At 42.6% G+C, this 17,759-nt stretch overlaps 1 protein-coding gene and 1 pseudogene across 1 annotated transcript in view; one reads left to right on the forward strand and one right to left on the reverse strand.

The window, feature by feature from the left end:
• Nucleotides 1-6,030, reverse strand: part of nod2 (nucleotide-binding oligomerization domain containing 2) — a 12,331-nt gene extending 6,301 nt beyond the window's left edge. The window contains exons 1-7 of the mRNA XM_088333921.1: nt 5,496-6,030; nt 4,852-4,975; nt 2,909-4,649; nt 2,753-2,836; nt 1,730-1,813; nt 639-722; nt 481-564 (exon numbers count right to left, since the gene is read on the reverse strand). Coding sequence (XP_088190047.1) covers nt 481-564; nt 639-722; nt 1,730-1,813; nt 2,753-2,836; nt 2,909-4,649; nt 4,852-4,975; nt 5,496-5,939 — 2,645 coding nt within the window. The 5' untranslated portion in view covers nt 5,940-6,030. The remainder of the gene's footprint in view (nt 1-480; nt 565-638; nt 723-1,729; nt 1,814-2,752; nt 2,837-2,908; nt 4,650-4,851; nt 4,976-5,495) is intronic.
• A 1,613-nt stretch (nt 6,031-7,643) lies between these two features.
• On the forward strand, nt 7,644-7,733 carry LOC148367115 (U2 spliceosomal RNA; annotated as a pseudogene).
• Nucleotides 7,734-17,759: the final 10,026 nt, after the last annotated feature.

Genomic DNA, 17,759 nt, shown 5'->3' on the forward strand with positions numbered 1-17,759 from the left:
AGATAGATAGATAGATAGATAGATAGATAGATAGATAGATAGATAGATAGATAGATAGATAGATAGATAGATAGATAGATAGATAGATAGATAGATAGATAGATAGATAGATAGATAGATAGATAGATAGATAGATAGATAGATAGATAGATAGATAGATAGATAGATAGATAGATAGATAGATAGATAGATAGATAGATAGATAGATAGATAGATAGATAGATAGATAGATAGATAGATAGATAGATAGATAGATAGATAGATAGATAGATAGATAGATAGATAGATAGATAGATAGATAGATAGATAGATAGATAGATAGATAGATAGATAGATAAGCCTATGTAGCTACAGAACTCAAATTCCTGTAAGCCTTCGAAAATGAGTCAAAATGGCAAAAATTATCTGGCACCCACACTTCCCATTTGAAAGAAATGTCTGGCATCGAATGAGTTAATTGAAAATCCCAAAAAATACTACCTTAGCCATACTAGCGTTTTGCTGCCTTCTAGGGCATCAGCGATGGCCTCTGCACCTGAATCGCCAATGTTATTGCCCCAAAGCCTGAACAAATTTAATGATGCATAGTTCAGATACATACTCTCATATGTCATCAATATGAAAGGGGTTGTACTTACCCTAAATGTGTCAATGAATGGTTGCACTCCAGCCCCTGAGCCAGCTGTTTGGCTCCTTCTGATGTAATATTGTTGTTTCCTAACCTGAAACAAAGTAAGCCAGACAGATTGAAAAAAAAAGTCTATGTATCTTTGGCTTAGTGAAGAAACCGAGGAGAGACAACATCTAAGCAACATAGAATGATTATTGTTTATCAAGGTTGATGAGCTGGTGCAAAATGCTGCAGCAACAAGGACAAGAATGTTTGTTTATAGAACCCAGATTAAATGTTATTGTAACATACTTTTTTAACATACACTGTTGCCACCGGATCGGGACCTGGACTTGATGCATGCCATTAGCTGGAGACCCCTGATCTAGAACCTGCTGCATTGGCTAAGATTTTCATACCGAAAGCTTGTTGTTGCTGTCAACTGAACTTTTGGCATGGTTTCATCCATCCATTATCTGCACCGCTTATCCTTAGTAGGGTCGCATCCCAGCTATCTTCGGGCAGTGGGCATGGGACACCCTGAACTGGTTGCCAGCTAGTCGCAGGGCACCCAGAGACAGACAACTCACTCGCTTAGTCGCACCTAGGGACAATTTGGTCCGGCCAATTAACCTGACATGCATATTTTTGGAATGTGGGAAGAAACCCACGCAATCACGGGAGAACATGCAAACTCCACACAGGAAGGTTCGATCTCATGACCTCAGAACTGTGCTGAACACGTGCTAACCACTGCGCCGCCATGCTGCACGGCATGATTTCAGTTAATACGTATGTGTATTGTTTAGGTTGACTCTGTATTATCTCGTATTGCCCTTGAAACATCCATTGCAGCCTCGTCCTCCTGGAAGGGGGACTACCTTATGTTCGACCCCTTCTCAGGGTTTCATTATCGTCCTAGTGCTGGGGTCTTTTAAGTTTTTCCTTGCCCTCAAGGTGGTTTCAGCTCAGAGGATGTCGTAACTGTGGTCTGTGCAACTCTTGAGAATTTTTGTTGTTAAGGGCTGTACAAATAAATATGACTTGACGAGTCCACTGCCTTTCCATTATTTCTAACCCGGAATAACCTATAACCAGAATGTTTGACATTGCACTAACCTTAAAGCGAGGAAATTCTGCTTAGTCTTTAGGAGATGAGAAATTGGTTGTGTACAAGCGTCTGTCAGCCTGTTGTTGAAGAGTCTAAAACATAGAAAGTTTTGGTTAAAACTGTCAGTTAAGTTAACCATATCAATAATGGCTGTGACGAAACTCCCTATAACCTTGTATTGTTCAAACAGGATCAATATAATTAGCTAAGAGCAGACAAAGGGAATGCTGCCAAGCTAGCTTCATTGATCCAGTTGCTAGCATTAGCGACTGGCGACTGCCATAGATGGTTGCCAATCGTCTAACGCGCTGCTAACGTGGTCATTATGATTTGTTCTGTTGATCGCCCTGGCCGCATTAGCGCTAGCTACTTCCTCCGTCTAAGATGTTCTGTCAATGTCGAGTCTAGTGAATTAGGAATTATTTTTGCCATCCAATATCATAAAAGCGAACTTCACGTTTTACAAAAAAAATAAAAACTGCGCTGTCTGTAACAGTGCAATGCACCAGTGTAAGCCAAGAAATTCTATTTTTGTGAGAGGAAACAATTTTGGGTCAATCCCAGGGTCCTTGAATGGACAGTGTGTGTCATTTGACCACTAGAAGACACTATAATGTGTACTGTAACCAAAAACGAGTGATAAAAAACACATTGAAGACTACAAACTACAGAGATTGAAAGTTACCAAACTGCCTCCCTTTTATTTTTGCCCAGTTTTTCCTGAGGTTTTGGGGTTTTGGGTGGCAGCAAGATGGCAGACAATGATTTCAGCCCCCTCTAGCTGAGGCTTTAGCAAGTTAAAATAAACTTTGTCAACCTACAAGTATTTAAAAAAGCACTTCTATTTAATAGTACAAGCATTTTTGCTCATTACTTTAATCAATAATGTTTTCTTTTAACTAATTGAGTTTTATAATACCAGAAGGCACTAAACGATACACACATTGTCCCTTTAAAATGCATTCAGCCGATTGAGCACCATTAAAAATCAGCTATCATTTGGAATTCATTGTTATTTTAACAATGCTTACGCTATTTTCTGGAAGTTGTCACACTCGATTGCCTTGGCGATCAGTTTGCGAATCCCTTCGTCTGTGATGTTATTATTTCTGAGGCTGTTGAAGGGATTGAGACACATTATTTACATCATGACAAGATAAAGAGGTGTTAAAGCTTTTGATACTGACTAGAGAGACTTGCAAATATGCAAACAAGGAAGGAGCTGCTCCAAGCCCACATCGCCCACGGAGTTGTTGTCTAGGTCGATTGCCACGGGAGTCCTAAGGTGGCGAAGCACATAAGCCAGAGCTGTGCACTCCACTGGGCCAATGTTGCAGTAGGTCAGCTTCAGATGGTCCACCTCCAGCTTTCTCAACGCCTCCTCGGCCATATTGTTCTCCTGCATCTCATAGATACACTTGATGAGCCAGACAAAACCCGGCATGGCGTGTATGCTCTTTTTTTCTTGTTCCACTGGCTTGAGGACAGACTTGAAGTGTTTCTGCACCCCTTTGTGGAGGCACCGAACTACCTGCCGTGCTTTCCTCTCTATGGTAGTGGTTGTGGCACACTGTAACCACAAATGTCTGTGTCTCTGGGACAGGAGACCAGAAACAAAAGTGGCTGTGATTTGTATATTGGGAGTTTCGGCCAGCCCTTTAAGGTGGTCTGGTGACAGGCAAGACCCAAAGCAAGTGCTGCTGACCCCTGCCTCCCTCAGCTCAAAAAGTTTTGCTACTGTGAAACGGTCTGCATTGTTGGACAAAACGATATAAAGGGCAGCAAAAAAACATTGCATAGTCACGTGGAAAAATTCATAGCGTAGACAATGATGTGATGATAATTCCTTGCTTTGAGTGAGGAAGCCTGTACAGATCTCCTTGTCTGTAATACAACAAACCTCCAGTTCAGCGACAGTAAAGACATAACATGAAGCTTCTACTCCACGAAAAGCAAGCTGACCCAGATGCAAAATGTCAACCAAGTGTTCCTGGAGCCAACCGGTATCTGTGGGACATTTCGAGGGGCTTTGGTGCTGTAAAAAGTGCTGCAGGATCATGAAGTAGACATCCGTAATGGTTTGCGGTGTCCCATCTCCGCAGCCTAACAGCTCCTTGTGGCACTGCGAGACGATCCAGCACAGGACAGGACTGTGGCAGAGTCCCAGTAAAGCTGTGTTGGCCTGAATGGACTCCAAGACTTTGAAGGCCACCGACGAGTCATGGTGTTGTTTCTTGATAAAACCATTGATCCCATCTCGGGAAAAACCTTTAAGGAAAAGTTCTTTGCGGAGATGCTTCTTCAACATTGGACCCACAGCCTCTGGACGACTGGTAACAATCTTCCGCACCCCCTTCAAAAGGGTCCCCTGGAAAAGGTTGAACAGAAGCAGATGCACGGGAGCAGGCTGCGTGGGGCAGCACAGCCTACTCTCATCCGAGAATCCCTGTTTTAGTTCGTCAAGGCCGTCAAACGTCATAACAACTAGGTGTGGATTGTCCAAGATGAAGCGAAACATCTCGTCCTGGTCGCGGTCGGGCCAGCAGCAGTGGTGGAAAAGCAGCTCTTGGACCGACAGCTCGTTAATTTCCGAATTAAGTTTCCGACAGCTGAAAGGGAACAGGAGAGCAAACTCTGGGAGTACGGCCCCTCGAGCCCAAAGAAGATGCAGTCTTTGAAGAAAGGTGCTTTTACCACTGCCCGCATCCCCAGACACCAGAATGGTGTCAGCCTCCTCATTCACAGTCCCCAACGCGCCAAAAATATCTTTCAGGTCCAAATGTCTCTGATCCTTGGAATCGTGTGCCAGCTCCAGTTGGCCTTCGGTGTAGATGTCATCCAGTGGCATGTGGTCGTTTCCTCCGTAAGTGCTGAGGAAGGTCGACTGAGCTAACACAGAACTCCGTAATTTCTTCTGATATTTGAACTCTATGATGGATAGGATACACAGAAAATTAATAAAGTAAGTAGAATCCTCCCACTTAACAAATTGTGTAACTGCTGATTCTGTTTAAGCTATGATGAAATCCAAAACAGTGAACATAGCAAAGGACCTAAAAAGTTTTTTGTGTGGAATGTGCGCAGTCATTGAACAGTGATTAATGTCTGATATCTTTGAAATGATACAAACCTTTGGGTGTAGTCTTTTCTGTTCTTAGGTTGCACCCAGACCGTTGCCTTTGCTCAATATAGTGTAGTACAACATTAGCTGCAAACTGGCCTTTGGAGTGCACATGGTCCAGCAAACGTCTGGCCTGAGACAAATGTTATACAGGACAGTTTTATTTTGAATCAGTGTGTTTTTCAAAATGTAATCTTAGCTTTTCATCAACATGTATTTAGTTTATAACAATAATATACGTGTAGCGATATTTTTTAATGAAACTGTAATATTTGTGACATAAATAAGTAATAGATTAAGAGTGACTGTATATTACACAAAGGAGTAGTTACATTTTTTTTACATTCAATTTCATTTTAACACATTTATAAGTTGCATCAGACCCTTCGAAGACAGACATCATACAGATGTGGCCGTTGGTGAAAATTAGTCTAGATTAGCTGTTAATTTAAGGACAATATAATATGTGAACAGCCCACATATCTTTCAATTTTGCCCTCATCCAAGTTCATGTGCATGACAAATATAAAACAAGTTAACTAAAAGCAATTCATTTAAACAAGGCTGTTTCTTGAGGACACGCTCAAAAGGCAATCGGCCCATAATTGCAATGAGAAATTGAATGTACGGTGTTACAGGATTCTGTGAGCTACCTGTTGTGAGGGAGTGTGTACAGCCAAGCGTACATCTCCGCAGTCCTCCTGTGTGAAGGATCCGGATTCCAGTAGAGCTTCCAATGCTCCATCTATGCAGCCCTGGAGCTCTTCCACCAGCTTGGGCCTTTGCGTCAGAATCATCCCGGTGAGGAACGCAGAATCCTGTGGCTGGATCTGCCGGACAGCTCCTGCAAAGACCTGGCACGCACCTTCTCCCTTGGCGTGGACCAGGTCCAACAAATTCCTGGCATTGGTGTGCAGTGGCCGCCCCTGTACGCGTATGTTGTGGTAATCCTCCCACGAGATCTCACCGCAAGCCAGGAGCACATCCAGGACCTTCTCTAGGGGCTCGGCTGAGCCGCTGTAGCACAAACTGTGGAGGATTTCGCTACGTTGCTTCAGTATCAGATCCTGGGCCGTGGGCGCCTTCTGGGAACACATGACACAGTCCAGGGGGCGTTAGCAATGTCTCAACATGGTGTCTTGCTGGAAGGGTGTTGGGTCTGAGAGCAAGCTGCAACTTTGTCATCTACTTCCCTTGTGCCTCTTTACTGACACGGGCCTAATCTTCTTCCTCATTCTCCAACAGAGCGAAACTGCTGGTAGCCGAGCACGTGACTCCACACTTGCACTAAAAACATGGGCAAAATGTCAGCCATTCACTTCCTCTTTCTGCGTCCTTTTGGGACAAACGGACCTCTTCATATTTCCAGAAATATATTTACAGTAATCTCCTGCTGTATCCCAGTTTGTTTTTTGCGGTTTCGCTATACTTTACGGATTTTCACCCTGCATTGCGTTCGGCATTCTGATCGCCCGCCCCTTTTCTGCCTATGTCTGCATGTGCGTCAATACGTTGCACTCTGAGTTGAACACGTATGTAAAACAGCTTGACGAACATATGAGCTAGTCCTTTTCATTTTCAAGTTTCTATAAACGCCACCATGTCAACAAAACGGTTTGGTCCTACAAAAGCACCGAAAGAAAGATAAAGATGTTTTGTATTGTCCAAAAAGTTGGACTTCTTGACCCGCTAAACTTGCTCTGACGCTCCCAGGGCTCCCTGGCACTTTAGAAAAAATATTTGATAACGGAGAAGTATGAGGTTCAGGTAGGACAAACAAGACACTTTCTTAACGTTTTCCAATGAACATAGCGTAAATTCCGGACTACAAGCCGCTACTTTTTTCCCTAACTTTCAACTACGCGGTTTATTCAGTGATGCGGCCAATTTATGTAATTTTTCTAATGACCGCTGGCGGCGCTCGAGTGTTGCTACCATTAACTGCCCTGTCAAAGCTATTTTATTATTATCAAAGCTTTAAATAACTCTCTCGGTGTACCGTCTTTCTTTGTAAATATGTATAACCCATGTACAGTATGATATGTATTTGCAACTGTATATTTTTGTAATGTATTTAATTGTATTTATTTTAGACACTTATTCTGATATGTTTTGCACGGGTGAAAGAAAAATGAGGGGCGGAACAAACGCGGGGTGCCGAGTTTAAGTGGGGACCGCTAAAGGTGAGGGACAGACAAGGAAAGAAGAGGGGGTAAAAAGTTGGTTAAAGAAAAAGGAGTTGCGTGAGTAAATGTGTTCATCTGATATGTTTTTCCCACCCTTAACTTATATATTTTTTTGCCAGCAGAGAAGGCCTAGCAGGCCCTGATGACCCACTACTGCCAAAAGACGAGCAAAGCTGCAGCACTGGCACAGATTAGCAATAGCAAACATCATCAGCAACTTTTGACTGAAATATGTCATAGAAGTATCTTTTTCTAATAGTGGCCTCACCTCAGAAACTACCATTATTTTTTAACACCTCTACAATTTAGTTTCGTAATTGAACACACCAGACAACAGTCTTGAGTGTTTTTGTGTCTTGCCCCCTCTCAGCGTACACCAAAGGCTGGGCCCTGCCAAATATACACTTTTTTCCTTGGATTACTTTCAACGGGACCTGGACTCTGCAGGTCTGCATCAAACCTTAAGTAGCGGTATCATTTTCCGTTCATTTTGCCGGCTGTGATTTTTGGACTGTGGACTTTAATAATTTAAAAAATGTTACTTACGGCCTAAAAGTGTCGGCATGTAGACACAGGCATATAGATGTGTCGGCTAAAGACTGTCGGCATGTGACGATTGATTTTTGCAGTCCCGAGATGGAATAAGAGCTTGCTCTGTCCACTCCACGCATCGGCCCGGTATTGCAGTACCTCCGGGAATGGTGCATTCGCAATGTTCGCAGCAAAGCTTTCAGGCTGGGACCTTGGTTTGGCCTTTTGGCTGAGAGTAAGAGTCCCGGCTCCTTGGCTTTGTAGCGTATTATGAGCTTGACCGATAACGGATAATGGATAATTAATAAAGAAAAAAGAACAATAACCCTTCAGCTGTCCTGGCTGTTGGCGCCAAATCCTGAACACAGGTGTTCCCGATCCGGGTGATTGTGACAAATAACCCTTAAGAAATCCCCCCCCCCCCACACATTTAGTTTCAATCGCGGGACGTGAAGTCCGGTTTGAGTTAATTTTGTGTTTGTGTTACATGTTTAAATGTGGGTGCATGCGGCTTATATACAGGTGCGGCTTGTGTATGTACAAAATCGGTTTTCCTCTTAAAATGTGGTGGGTGCGGCGTATAATCAGGTGCGCTCTATAGTCCGGAATTTACGGTATATATATAGTATCTGTTTCCTTCCTTATATGGCTTATTTAATACTTTTAATTATTTTCACAGGGCTGTGAGGGGAACCAATATGTCTCTTTCAACATTTTGGGTTGCCAACTCCTGCATTAATGAAGTTTTCCGTAATGTGGATGATGGTGAAAAGGTGTCATGTAAAAGTAAAAGCGTAGTGTCCTAAAACCAATCCTGCCCCTTAATGCAAAGTAATGTATTTTAAGATTATGATACGATTTGTAAAAAAAACTAAAAACAAAACAAGTTTATCAATTACAGTACTGTACTTTTGTTTATTAAAAAAATAAGGCTAGAGTCTTCATATTCAGTTGTTCTTTAGTTTCACTGTTTAATATAGTATTTATTAAAAAAATGTAGTATATATTTTCACATTTGTGTGTGTGTGTGTGTGCACTAAAAAACAAGATACACAGCGTTTTTGTATGTGATTTGACAATATTTATTGAATTATTAAATGATTCAGGCAAATCGTAGGTGTAATTCAAATATTTTGCCGCTTGGTAGCGCTGTAGCATCTGTGGTCAATTTTGACATCGTTAACCCCCCTTTTCCAATTGAAGCTAGGACTATTCGGTAACAAATATGATTAAATGATCATAAAAACTGAAAGTACTCAAGCCCCCATGAAACAGAAATGGTCACTATGCATAAGTCAATCTTTGTTGAATTTATAGGATCCATATTCTTAAAGAGTGATAAATAACGCTCTGTTTCAATTGCTCTTTTATGTTGTATGGTTCTGATCAAAATTTTTGCACAATAACTTCCTCCAATAGTTTAGTGATAGTAATTGACTACTGTTGTAGTTATGCCATCATTATCAGTGTTCACGTATATCAAGATAAAGGTACAGATCCTTCTAAAAAATTGCATTTTGATAAAGTTTATTATTTTCTGGAATGTACAGTACTGTTAAATGTTAGGCTTTTATATATTTTAGATTCATTAAAGACAACTAAAGTAGTTTAAGCCTTTAATTGTTTTGATATTGATGATTTGGGCAAAGATAGAAAGGAAAAAACTAAAATCCCTATCAACTGATTGGCATATTTCAATCTTTTTAATTTTCAATGTGACGTGGCATGGATGCCCTGTGGCACGGCTGAGGTGTTATGGAGGCCCAGGATGCTTCGATAGTGGCCTCAATCTCATCCACAGTGTTGGGTTTGGTGTCCCTCAACTTCCTCTCTACACTATCCCCTAGTTTCTTTTTGGGATTCAGGTCAGGAGAGTTGGCAGACCAATTAAGCACAGTAACAACATGGTCATTAAACAATTTGCCAGTGGTTTAGGCACTATATGAGCAGGTGCCAGGTCCTCCTGAAAAATCAAAGATTAATCTCCATAAAGGTTTTCAGCTGATAGAAGAATGAGGTGCTCCAAAATTTCCTGATAGCAAACTCTATTGGCCATGCCCTTGATAAAAGCCATTGTACCAACACCAGCAGGTGACATGGTGCCACAGACCATCACTGACTGTGGGTACTTGAAACTGGACTCAAGCAATTTTGGCATATCTTTCTCCGCAGTCTTCCATCAGACTGGCACCTTGATTTTCAACGGACATGCAAAATTTGCTTTCATCCAAAAAAAGTACTTTGCTCCAGGCAGCAACAGTCCAGTGTTGCTTCTCTGTCACTCAGGTCAGCCGTTTCTGACGCTTTTTCTGGTTCAAAAGTGGCTTGACCTGGGGAATGCCGCACCTGTAGCCTTTTTCCTGCAAACGCCTGTGAGCCTTGGCTCTGGATGCTTCTACTCCAGACTCAGCCCACAGCTTCCCCAGGCTCCCCGAGGTCTAAAATCGGCCGTTCTCCACAATTTCTCCCAGGATCCGGTCACCTGTTCTGGTTGTGTAGCATTTTCTGCCACACTTTCTTCTTCCCATAGACTTCCCACTGAAGTGCCTTGATACAGCACTCTTGGAACAGGCTATTCACTCAGAGATTTCTTTTTGTGTCTTACCCTCTTGCTTGAGGGTGTCAATTGTGGTCTTCTGGACTGCAGTTAGGTCAGCATTCTTACCCATGATTCTGGTTTTGAGTAATGAACCAGGCTAGGAGTTTTTAACAGCCCCGGGAATCAATTGCAGGGGTGTAGAGTTAACTCATTGACCTAGATGATTAGGTAAGTAGCTGGTTTAGAACACCCTTTCATGATATGCTAAGGTTGGGTTTTCATGAGGTGTAAGCCACGCTCATTCATATTAAAACAGTAAAAGACCTAAAATATTTCCGCTGGTGTGCAATAAATCTAAAATATATAAAAGATTCATTTTTATCATAACACTTTGAAAAATAGGGCAGCACGGCGGCGCAGTGGTTAGCGCTTGTGCGGCACAGTTCATGTCATGTGAACCTGTCGTGGGTTCAAATCCAGCTCCAGACTTCCTGTGCGGAGTTTGTATGTTCTCCCCGTGCTTGCGTGGGTTTCCTCCGGGCACTCCGGTTTCCTCCCACATTCCAAAAACATGCATTTCAGGTGGATTGGCCGGTCTAAATTGTCCCTAGGTGTGAATGAGCGAGCGAGTTGTCTGTCCCTGTGTGCCCTGCGATTGGCTGGCAACCAGTTCAGGGTGTCCCCTGCCCACTGCCTGGAGATGGCTGGGATGGGCTCCAGCCCCCCCGCGACCCTAATGAGGATAAGCGGTACGGCTAATGAGATGAGATGAGATGAGATGAGACTTTGAAAAATAATGACGTTTATCACGAGAATCAAAATAATTCTAGGTAAATAAAAAAAGAAAGAAAAAAGCAAGGGAAAAACAAGAAAAGGGGTTAAATGCTAAAAAAAAAAGAAGAAAAAAGATTGGGCAAAAAAAAGATAGATGAAAAAATATATATAGATTTTTTTTTTAAACAGGTTCACTCACTATTTAAGTTCCTCACATATAAGTTGGCATATAAGTTCCTGTTGAGCAAGTTCCATGTTTGTTGCATGTGATTGGAGCTTCTCGGCTTAAAAATGTGGCTGAGAATTTCACTGCCCCGGAAACTTTTGCTTCATGCTGATGTAAAAACCGAAAAAGAAAATTCTAATGTCCATAGACCAGGGTTTTTTATTGGGGGTCCGAAGGCCAAATTGTGTTTTCCACATAGAAAAGTAAAAATCTGATGAAAAATATTACACTCTATATGTGGCTCCTTCAAAGGGTTTTTTCTTTCACCTTATGCTGAGGTTTTTGAGTTTGCCCTTGCCCTCATGTAGGTTTAAGATCAGGGGATGCTGTAATAGTAGTCTGTACAGCCCTTTGAGACATCTTGTGATTAAGGGCTGTATAAATAAACATGACATGACATTAGACATTATATATATATATATATATATATATATATATATATATATATATATATATATATATATATATATATATATACAGTGGCTTGCTAAACTATTTGCCCCCCTTGAACTTTGTGACCTTTTACCACGTTTCAGACTTCAAACAAATATATATTAAACTGTAATTTCTTGTGAAGAATCAACAATAAGTGGGACATAATCATGAAGTGGAACACACTTTATTTGATATTTGAAACTTTTTTAACGAATAAAAAACAAGAAGTGGGTGTGCAAAATTATTTAGCCCCAATGAGTTAATACTTTGTCGCACCACCTGCAAGTCAGTTTTGCACATCGAGAAACTGATATTTTTGCCCATTCCTCCTTGCAAAACAGCTCAAGCACAGTAAGGTTGGATGGAAAGCGTTTGTGAAGAGCAGTTTTCATTTTGTTCCACAGATTCTTAATTGGATTGAGGTCTGGACTTTGACTTGGCCATTCTAACACCATGATATTTTTTTTGGTGAACCATTTCATTGTAGCTTTTGCTTAATATTTTGGATCATTGTCTTGTTGGAAGACAAATCTCCGTCCCAGTCACAGGCCAGTCTCAAGTCTTTCGCGGACTCCAATTTCAATTTGGTGACAGGTTCTATCTCTCTGTGGTTGATAGTGATGTTTGTGGTGATACCTTGGGGATTCTTGGTCATTACTTTTGACACATACAGAAGGCCTTTATTTTTTATGCCGCTCCAGACAATTATTTGGGGGTCCAATATGGCTCTTTCAACATTTTGCGCTGTCAACTTTTGGTCTATCTAAAGAGATATCCTATCACTGCTACACGGATGTCCGTATATATTTTACAAAAAGCCCAATTGGATCAGTATGATGACTTCTATGTCCAGCTTCCATCTGACCTTCAAGACACCATGGTTCAGGACTTGTTGAACGTTCACGACCGCTGCACTGTAGCATTAGGGCTCCATCAAGACAGGCCCCTAAAAGTCAAGCCCCATCAAGTGCGGCCCCCGCCTGTGCTACAGAGGCACCTTGCAGCTCAGCATCACTCCGCATGCTTTCACTTTGTTCCTTGGACAGCACGCCGCCACATCAAAGCGCCGCCGCCTCCAGCTTTGATGTTTCGCCGAAATAGAGAAAGCCAAAGAGTGAAAAAGAGCGTAAAAAAAAAGTGTCAAGTACGATATGTGGGCCCGACGGGGACATCATTTAGGATTACCTCTCGTACACAATTCTGAAACGCCCTCACACAAGATCTCAGGCTCACAACTAAAATCTATTTTGCTCACCTACTTAGTTAAAGGTTGGGTTGAGTCGTTTGAGGTGTCCTTAAAAAGTTGAAAATTAAATATTTTCGTTATTTAATATGTGGTAACAATGCCCAAATGAGTTCAAATCTAACATATAGTTAACTTAAATCTAAACGGCTGCTAATCTGACCTTTTGCACTACTGGCAGTTTTTTATAGCTTGCCACTCATTGCACATTGCTCTCTGCACTATGGTAATTACAGCGTTATTGTTACAGTGTTAATGTTACTGTGTACCTGACTTGTTAACCTGACTGCCCATTTTGCACATCTGGTTAGCTACTCTTCTTGCACTATCGGCACTATGGTAAAATACTATACGTAGCCAATTACAATACAACTTTATTTATATCTGTACATTCAAGGAAACTGTGGGGGTCAGATGCATCGACATTTCGTTCTGTATACACGTGTACTAGAATGACAATAAAGTAGATCTGAATCGGATCTGAAACTGAAAAAGCCTTTATGATTTGATCTGCTCTTAGTTTACTTTTATCAGAGAGACTCGGGACTCTCATCACCAGGAAGCAGGAAAAAGGGGGATGATGGGCGGGGGGTTTATTTCATTTTAATCCTTGCATTTTTTATTTTGTTAGTGTAGCACGACTCCTGTGTTTTGTTGTGCATTTTGTCATTTATTTATTCATGTATTGTTTTTTGTATTTTGTTGTGTGCTTTGTCCTCTATTTTGTCATTTATGTTTTCATGCATCGTGTAGCTATATAGCTAACATATATTCTATGAGACAGTAGTGGCAAGCGCCCTCTTCTATGCGGCAGCGTGTTGGGGAGGCAGCGTCAAGAAGAAGGATGCCTCTCGTCTCAATAAACTGGCTAGGAAAGCGAGCTCTGTTGTGGGCAAAGAGCTGGACAGCCTAACAACAGTAGCTGAGAGACGAGCACTGAAAAAGCTGAGGTCAATCATGGACAATCCATCGCATCCACTACACAGCATTATCTCCAGACAGAAGAGCAGTTTCAGCGACAGACTGCTGTCACTGTCTTGTACTACGGACAGACTGAAGAGATATTTTCTTCCTCATGCCATGAGGCTCTTTAACTCCACCCGGCAGAGTAAAGGCCCACATTAAACCACACCACCTACATTGGATATTACCGAATCTTACTGCAATATGTATTCTGTGTAGCACTATTTAGTTACTCTATATAACACGCTACAGTGGGCATTTGCACGTCACACTGGGTATTTGTATATTGTATTATTTTGGCTTTATTATTGTACTGTTCTCAGCTCAGGGATGCTGCTGGAAATGTGAATTTCCCTTCGGGGATGAATAAAGTATCTATCTATCTATCTATCTATCTATCTATCTAGCTGATTTTGTCTTGGGTTTTGTTATGTATTTTGTTGTGTATTTTTTTATTTTTTTTAAAATGCATTTTGTTGTATATTTGCCGTGTATTTCGGCAAGTATTTTATCGTGTATTTCGTCATGGATTTGGTTTTGAATTTGGCGGTGTATTTTAACACAAATTTAAAGGGCCACTGTGTCATATTTGACCACCGAATGTCGTTGTATTGGGTCGTGACACCGAAAATGAGTGCTGCAAAGCACATGGAAGGATACAAACTATGGAGACTCATAGTGACCACCAAATTTTTCTTTTATAAATGCCAAACTTTTCAGATATTTTTTTGCCAGCAGAGAAGGCCTAGCAGGCCCTGATGACCCACTACTGCCAAAAGACGAGCAAAGCTGCAGCACTGGCACAGGTTAGCAATAGCAAACATCATCAGCAACTTTTGACTGAAATATGTCATAGAAGTATCTTTTTTTAATTGTGGCCTCACCTCAGAAACTACCATTATTTTTTAACACCTCTACAATTTAGTTTCGTAACTGAACACACCAGACAACAGTCTTGAGTGTTTTTGTGTCTTGCCCCCTCTCAGCGTACACCAAAGGCTGGGCCCTGCCAATTAGTATTAATTCTTACCCCCGTGCCCGGCGCCACGCTTTGGTTTCCCGCTCTTGAGTAAGCGGCGTATTGCCATCATTTGCATTATCCGTGGCACATCGGCTTTGAAGTCGGGAGGATTGGGAGGGGGAAGAAGGCGCCGCTTATTATCCGGCCTGGAAAAAAAAGAAGTGTTCAAAGGCCATAGATTGAGTGGAACAGATGTACATTAGCATTGCTCCTGAGCTGCTAACACTTTAGCATCTTGACTGAATGTTTTTTGGGAGTGAATTTTGCACCCCGCTGAGTTCAATTCACACTTCAAAGCCTCGACGAGTGACACGTGCACACATTTACATGGACGAACTTTTAAAGTCGACAGCAGCTGACTGAAAAGCTACCATACCCTCTGACTGAATATGGAGCAGTATCGAGCACAGAGTAGGGGCGAAAATATCAATCTGAAAATCGAATAGATACTAAGCAAGTACAGTGGTACCTCCATTCATCCATCCATCCATCCATTGTCTTCCGCTTATCCGAGGTCGGTCGCGGGGGCAGCAGCCTTAAAAGGGAAGCCCAGACGTCCCTATCCCCAGCCACCTCCTCCAGCTCATCCGACGGGACCCCGAGGCGTTCCCAAGCCAGCCAAGAGACATAGTCTCTCCAACGTGTCCTGGAACGCCCCCCGGGCGTTCTGCCGGTGGGACATGCCCGGAACACCTCCCGAGGGAGGCGTCCAGGAGGCATCCTTATCAGATGCCCGAGCCACCTCAACTGGTTCCTCTCAACGCGGAGGAGCAGTGGCTCTACACAGAGTCCTCCCCGGATGACTGAGATTCTCACCTTATCTCTAAGGGAGAACCCAGCCAGGCCACTTGTATCGTGTTCTTTCGGTCATGACCCAAAGTTCATGACCATAGGTGAGGGTAGGAACGTAGATCGACCGGTAGATCGAGAGCTTTGCCTTTCGGCTCAGCTCCCTCTTCACCACGACGGACCGGTACAGGGTCCGAATGACGGCAGACGCTGCACCGACCCGTCTGTCAATCTCCCGTTCCATCCTACCCTCACTGAACAAGACCCCAAGATACTTGAACTCCTCCACTTGGGGCAAGACCTCCTCCCCTGACCCGGATGGAGCATACCACCCTTCTCGGACTGAGTACCATGGCCTCGGACTTGGAGGTGCTGATCCTCATCCCGGCCGCTTCACACTCGGCTGCGAATCGCTCCAGCGAGAGCTGAAGATCACGGGATCTTCAACCCAATAAAACGCCCCGGAGAGAGACTGGCACCTCCACGCAGTACTTGCCTAAGACACACCACAAGAAGTGGTTCCTCTACGACCCTGGTGGTTAAGGGATCCTTGAACAGAATTCAGGAACATCAAGTGGTCAAATAATACGCACTGTAACTTTAATAAATATGCGTAAGTCCGCTGAAAAACGGAAAATTGTGCAGCCTATTGAAATTCTTTGCACTTTAAATGCCAAGATATGTATCACAGTTGCAGTTGAAAAAGCTGTGAAACGGTGTGGTCTTGCTTTGCTTAATCTTCATATTTCAGAATCTTGGTGGGGGGTGGGGGGTGGTCATGGCCAATCTCACCGCCCGGAGCCGGACGCTCGGCGGTGGCCGAGGTCGGAGATAAGCTGCTAAAATCTGCTTCATGAAAGTAGCCGATACCGAGCAGCTGTCTCCGCACATTTGGATCCATGGCAGCTTTGGCCGCTTCTAAATACACGGGTGGATTTTCACATTGTCAACCACACTGGAAGTGAGATCTGATTTGCTCTTTTTAAAAAATGTAATCCCTGCTGTGAGGTCACAACAGGCACATTTTGACGTTGCTAGTGCCATTAGTGACCTCACATTAGGATGTTGAGTCCTAACTCGGGGGTTGGCAAATCGAACCCAGTATAGATATTATTGTTACAAAGCAAGTACTTCAATCGGATCGATACCATTGTCCTGGGATTGATTTTTCACACCTACACCAATTTTATCAAAAAGCCGCTTCTATACAGTAATCCCTCATTTTTTGCAGAAATTATGTTCCAAAAAAGACCCACAATAGTCAAAACCTGTGAAGTAGAAACATTTAATCCTTTGATTTTGGTAACATACAATAGATACAACTAATACGACATAACGACAGATTTTTAAATAAAAACACAGAAAACAGAATTGCAATTTAACTGAACAAATTGATATTTTTATTGGTACTATACAATAGAAAAACGAATTTGGAGGGACTTCTTATAGTGTGAGAAAGCGATGTAGAGAGAGGCAGGCTAGCTGCACACTAGCATTGGGGATCCTCGGATTGACCCAGGTCCCAGTGATAATTAAAACACAACAATCACAAATGTTGCGCCTTTCCAAGGGTTGTAGCTCCAGGTCATCCGTTTTATGGGTCATGGATCTGTCGTTGGTGAGATACAGGCTCTGCAGTAGTAACTTGTGGTATTGTAATGTTACAACAACAGTAGGCTGGTCCTGCAGCTCTTTCTTATTTACGGAGCACCCGGCGGTGATCAGCATTTCTTTGCGCTTTACTGTCCTTTCTCGGAGTCTGATTTCATTGATGAGTTTCTTTGAACCTAACGAGCCACTAATAGCCGCACTTTGTTTCGGGTGGACACATTGACTTTTGAGCCCGCTCGGCTGTTTGACTGCTAGCATACACCAGCCTATCACAGTCATGCACACAGTCACGCCAACCAAACACACGCACAGCCCTCAGCGACCTGCCCCGGCGATAGCATTTGCGTGTGTTGTGAGTTTTTCCTTGCCTGCATGTTGATTTTAGATCAGGGGATGGTTTATTTGTAACCCATGCAGTCATTTGAGACATTTTGTGATTACGGGATATACAAATAAATTTGACTTGCTGCAGAACACAATAGACAAGCATCAAAACGGCGAAAATTAGACAGCAATACAGCGAGGGATTACTGTAATTAGATAACATAAAAGTCATTTTCTCTCTTACCCAGTCTATGCCTGTTGTGTGACTGACAGGC

The sequence above is a fragment of the Urocampus carinirostris genome, chromosome 4 (genome assembly GCF_059441175.1).
Source record: "Urocampus carinirostris isolate Australia breed hairy pipefish chromosome 4, RoL_Ucar_1.0, whole genome shotgun sequence".
NCBI lineage: Eukaryota > Metazoa > Chordata > Actinopteri > Syngnathiformes > Syngnathidae > Urocampus > Urocampus carinirostris.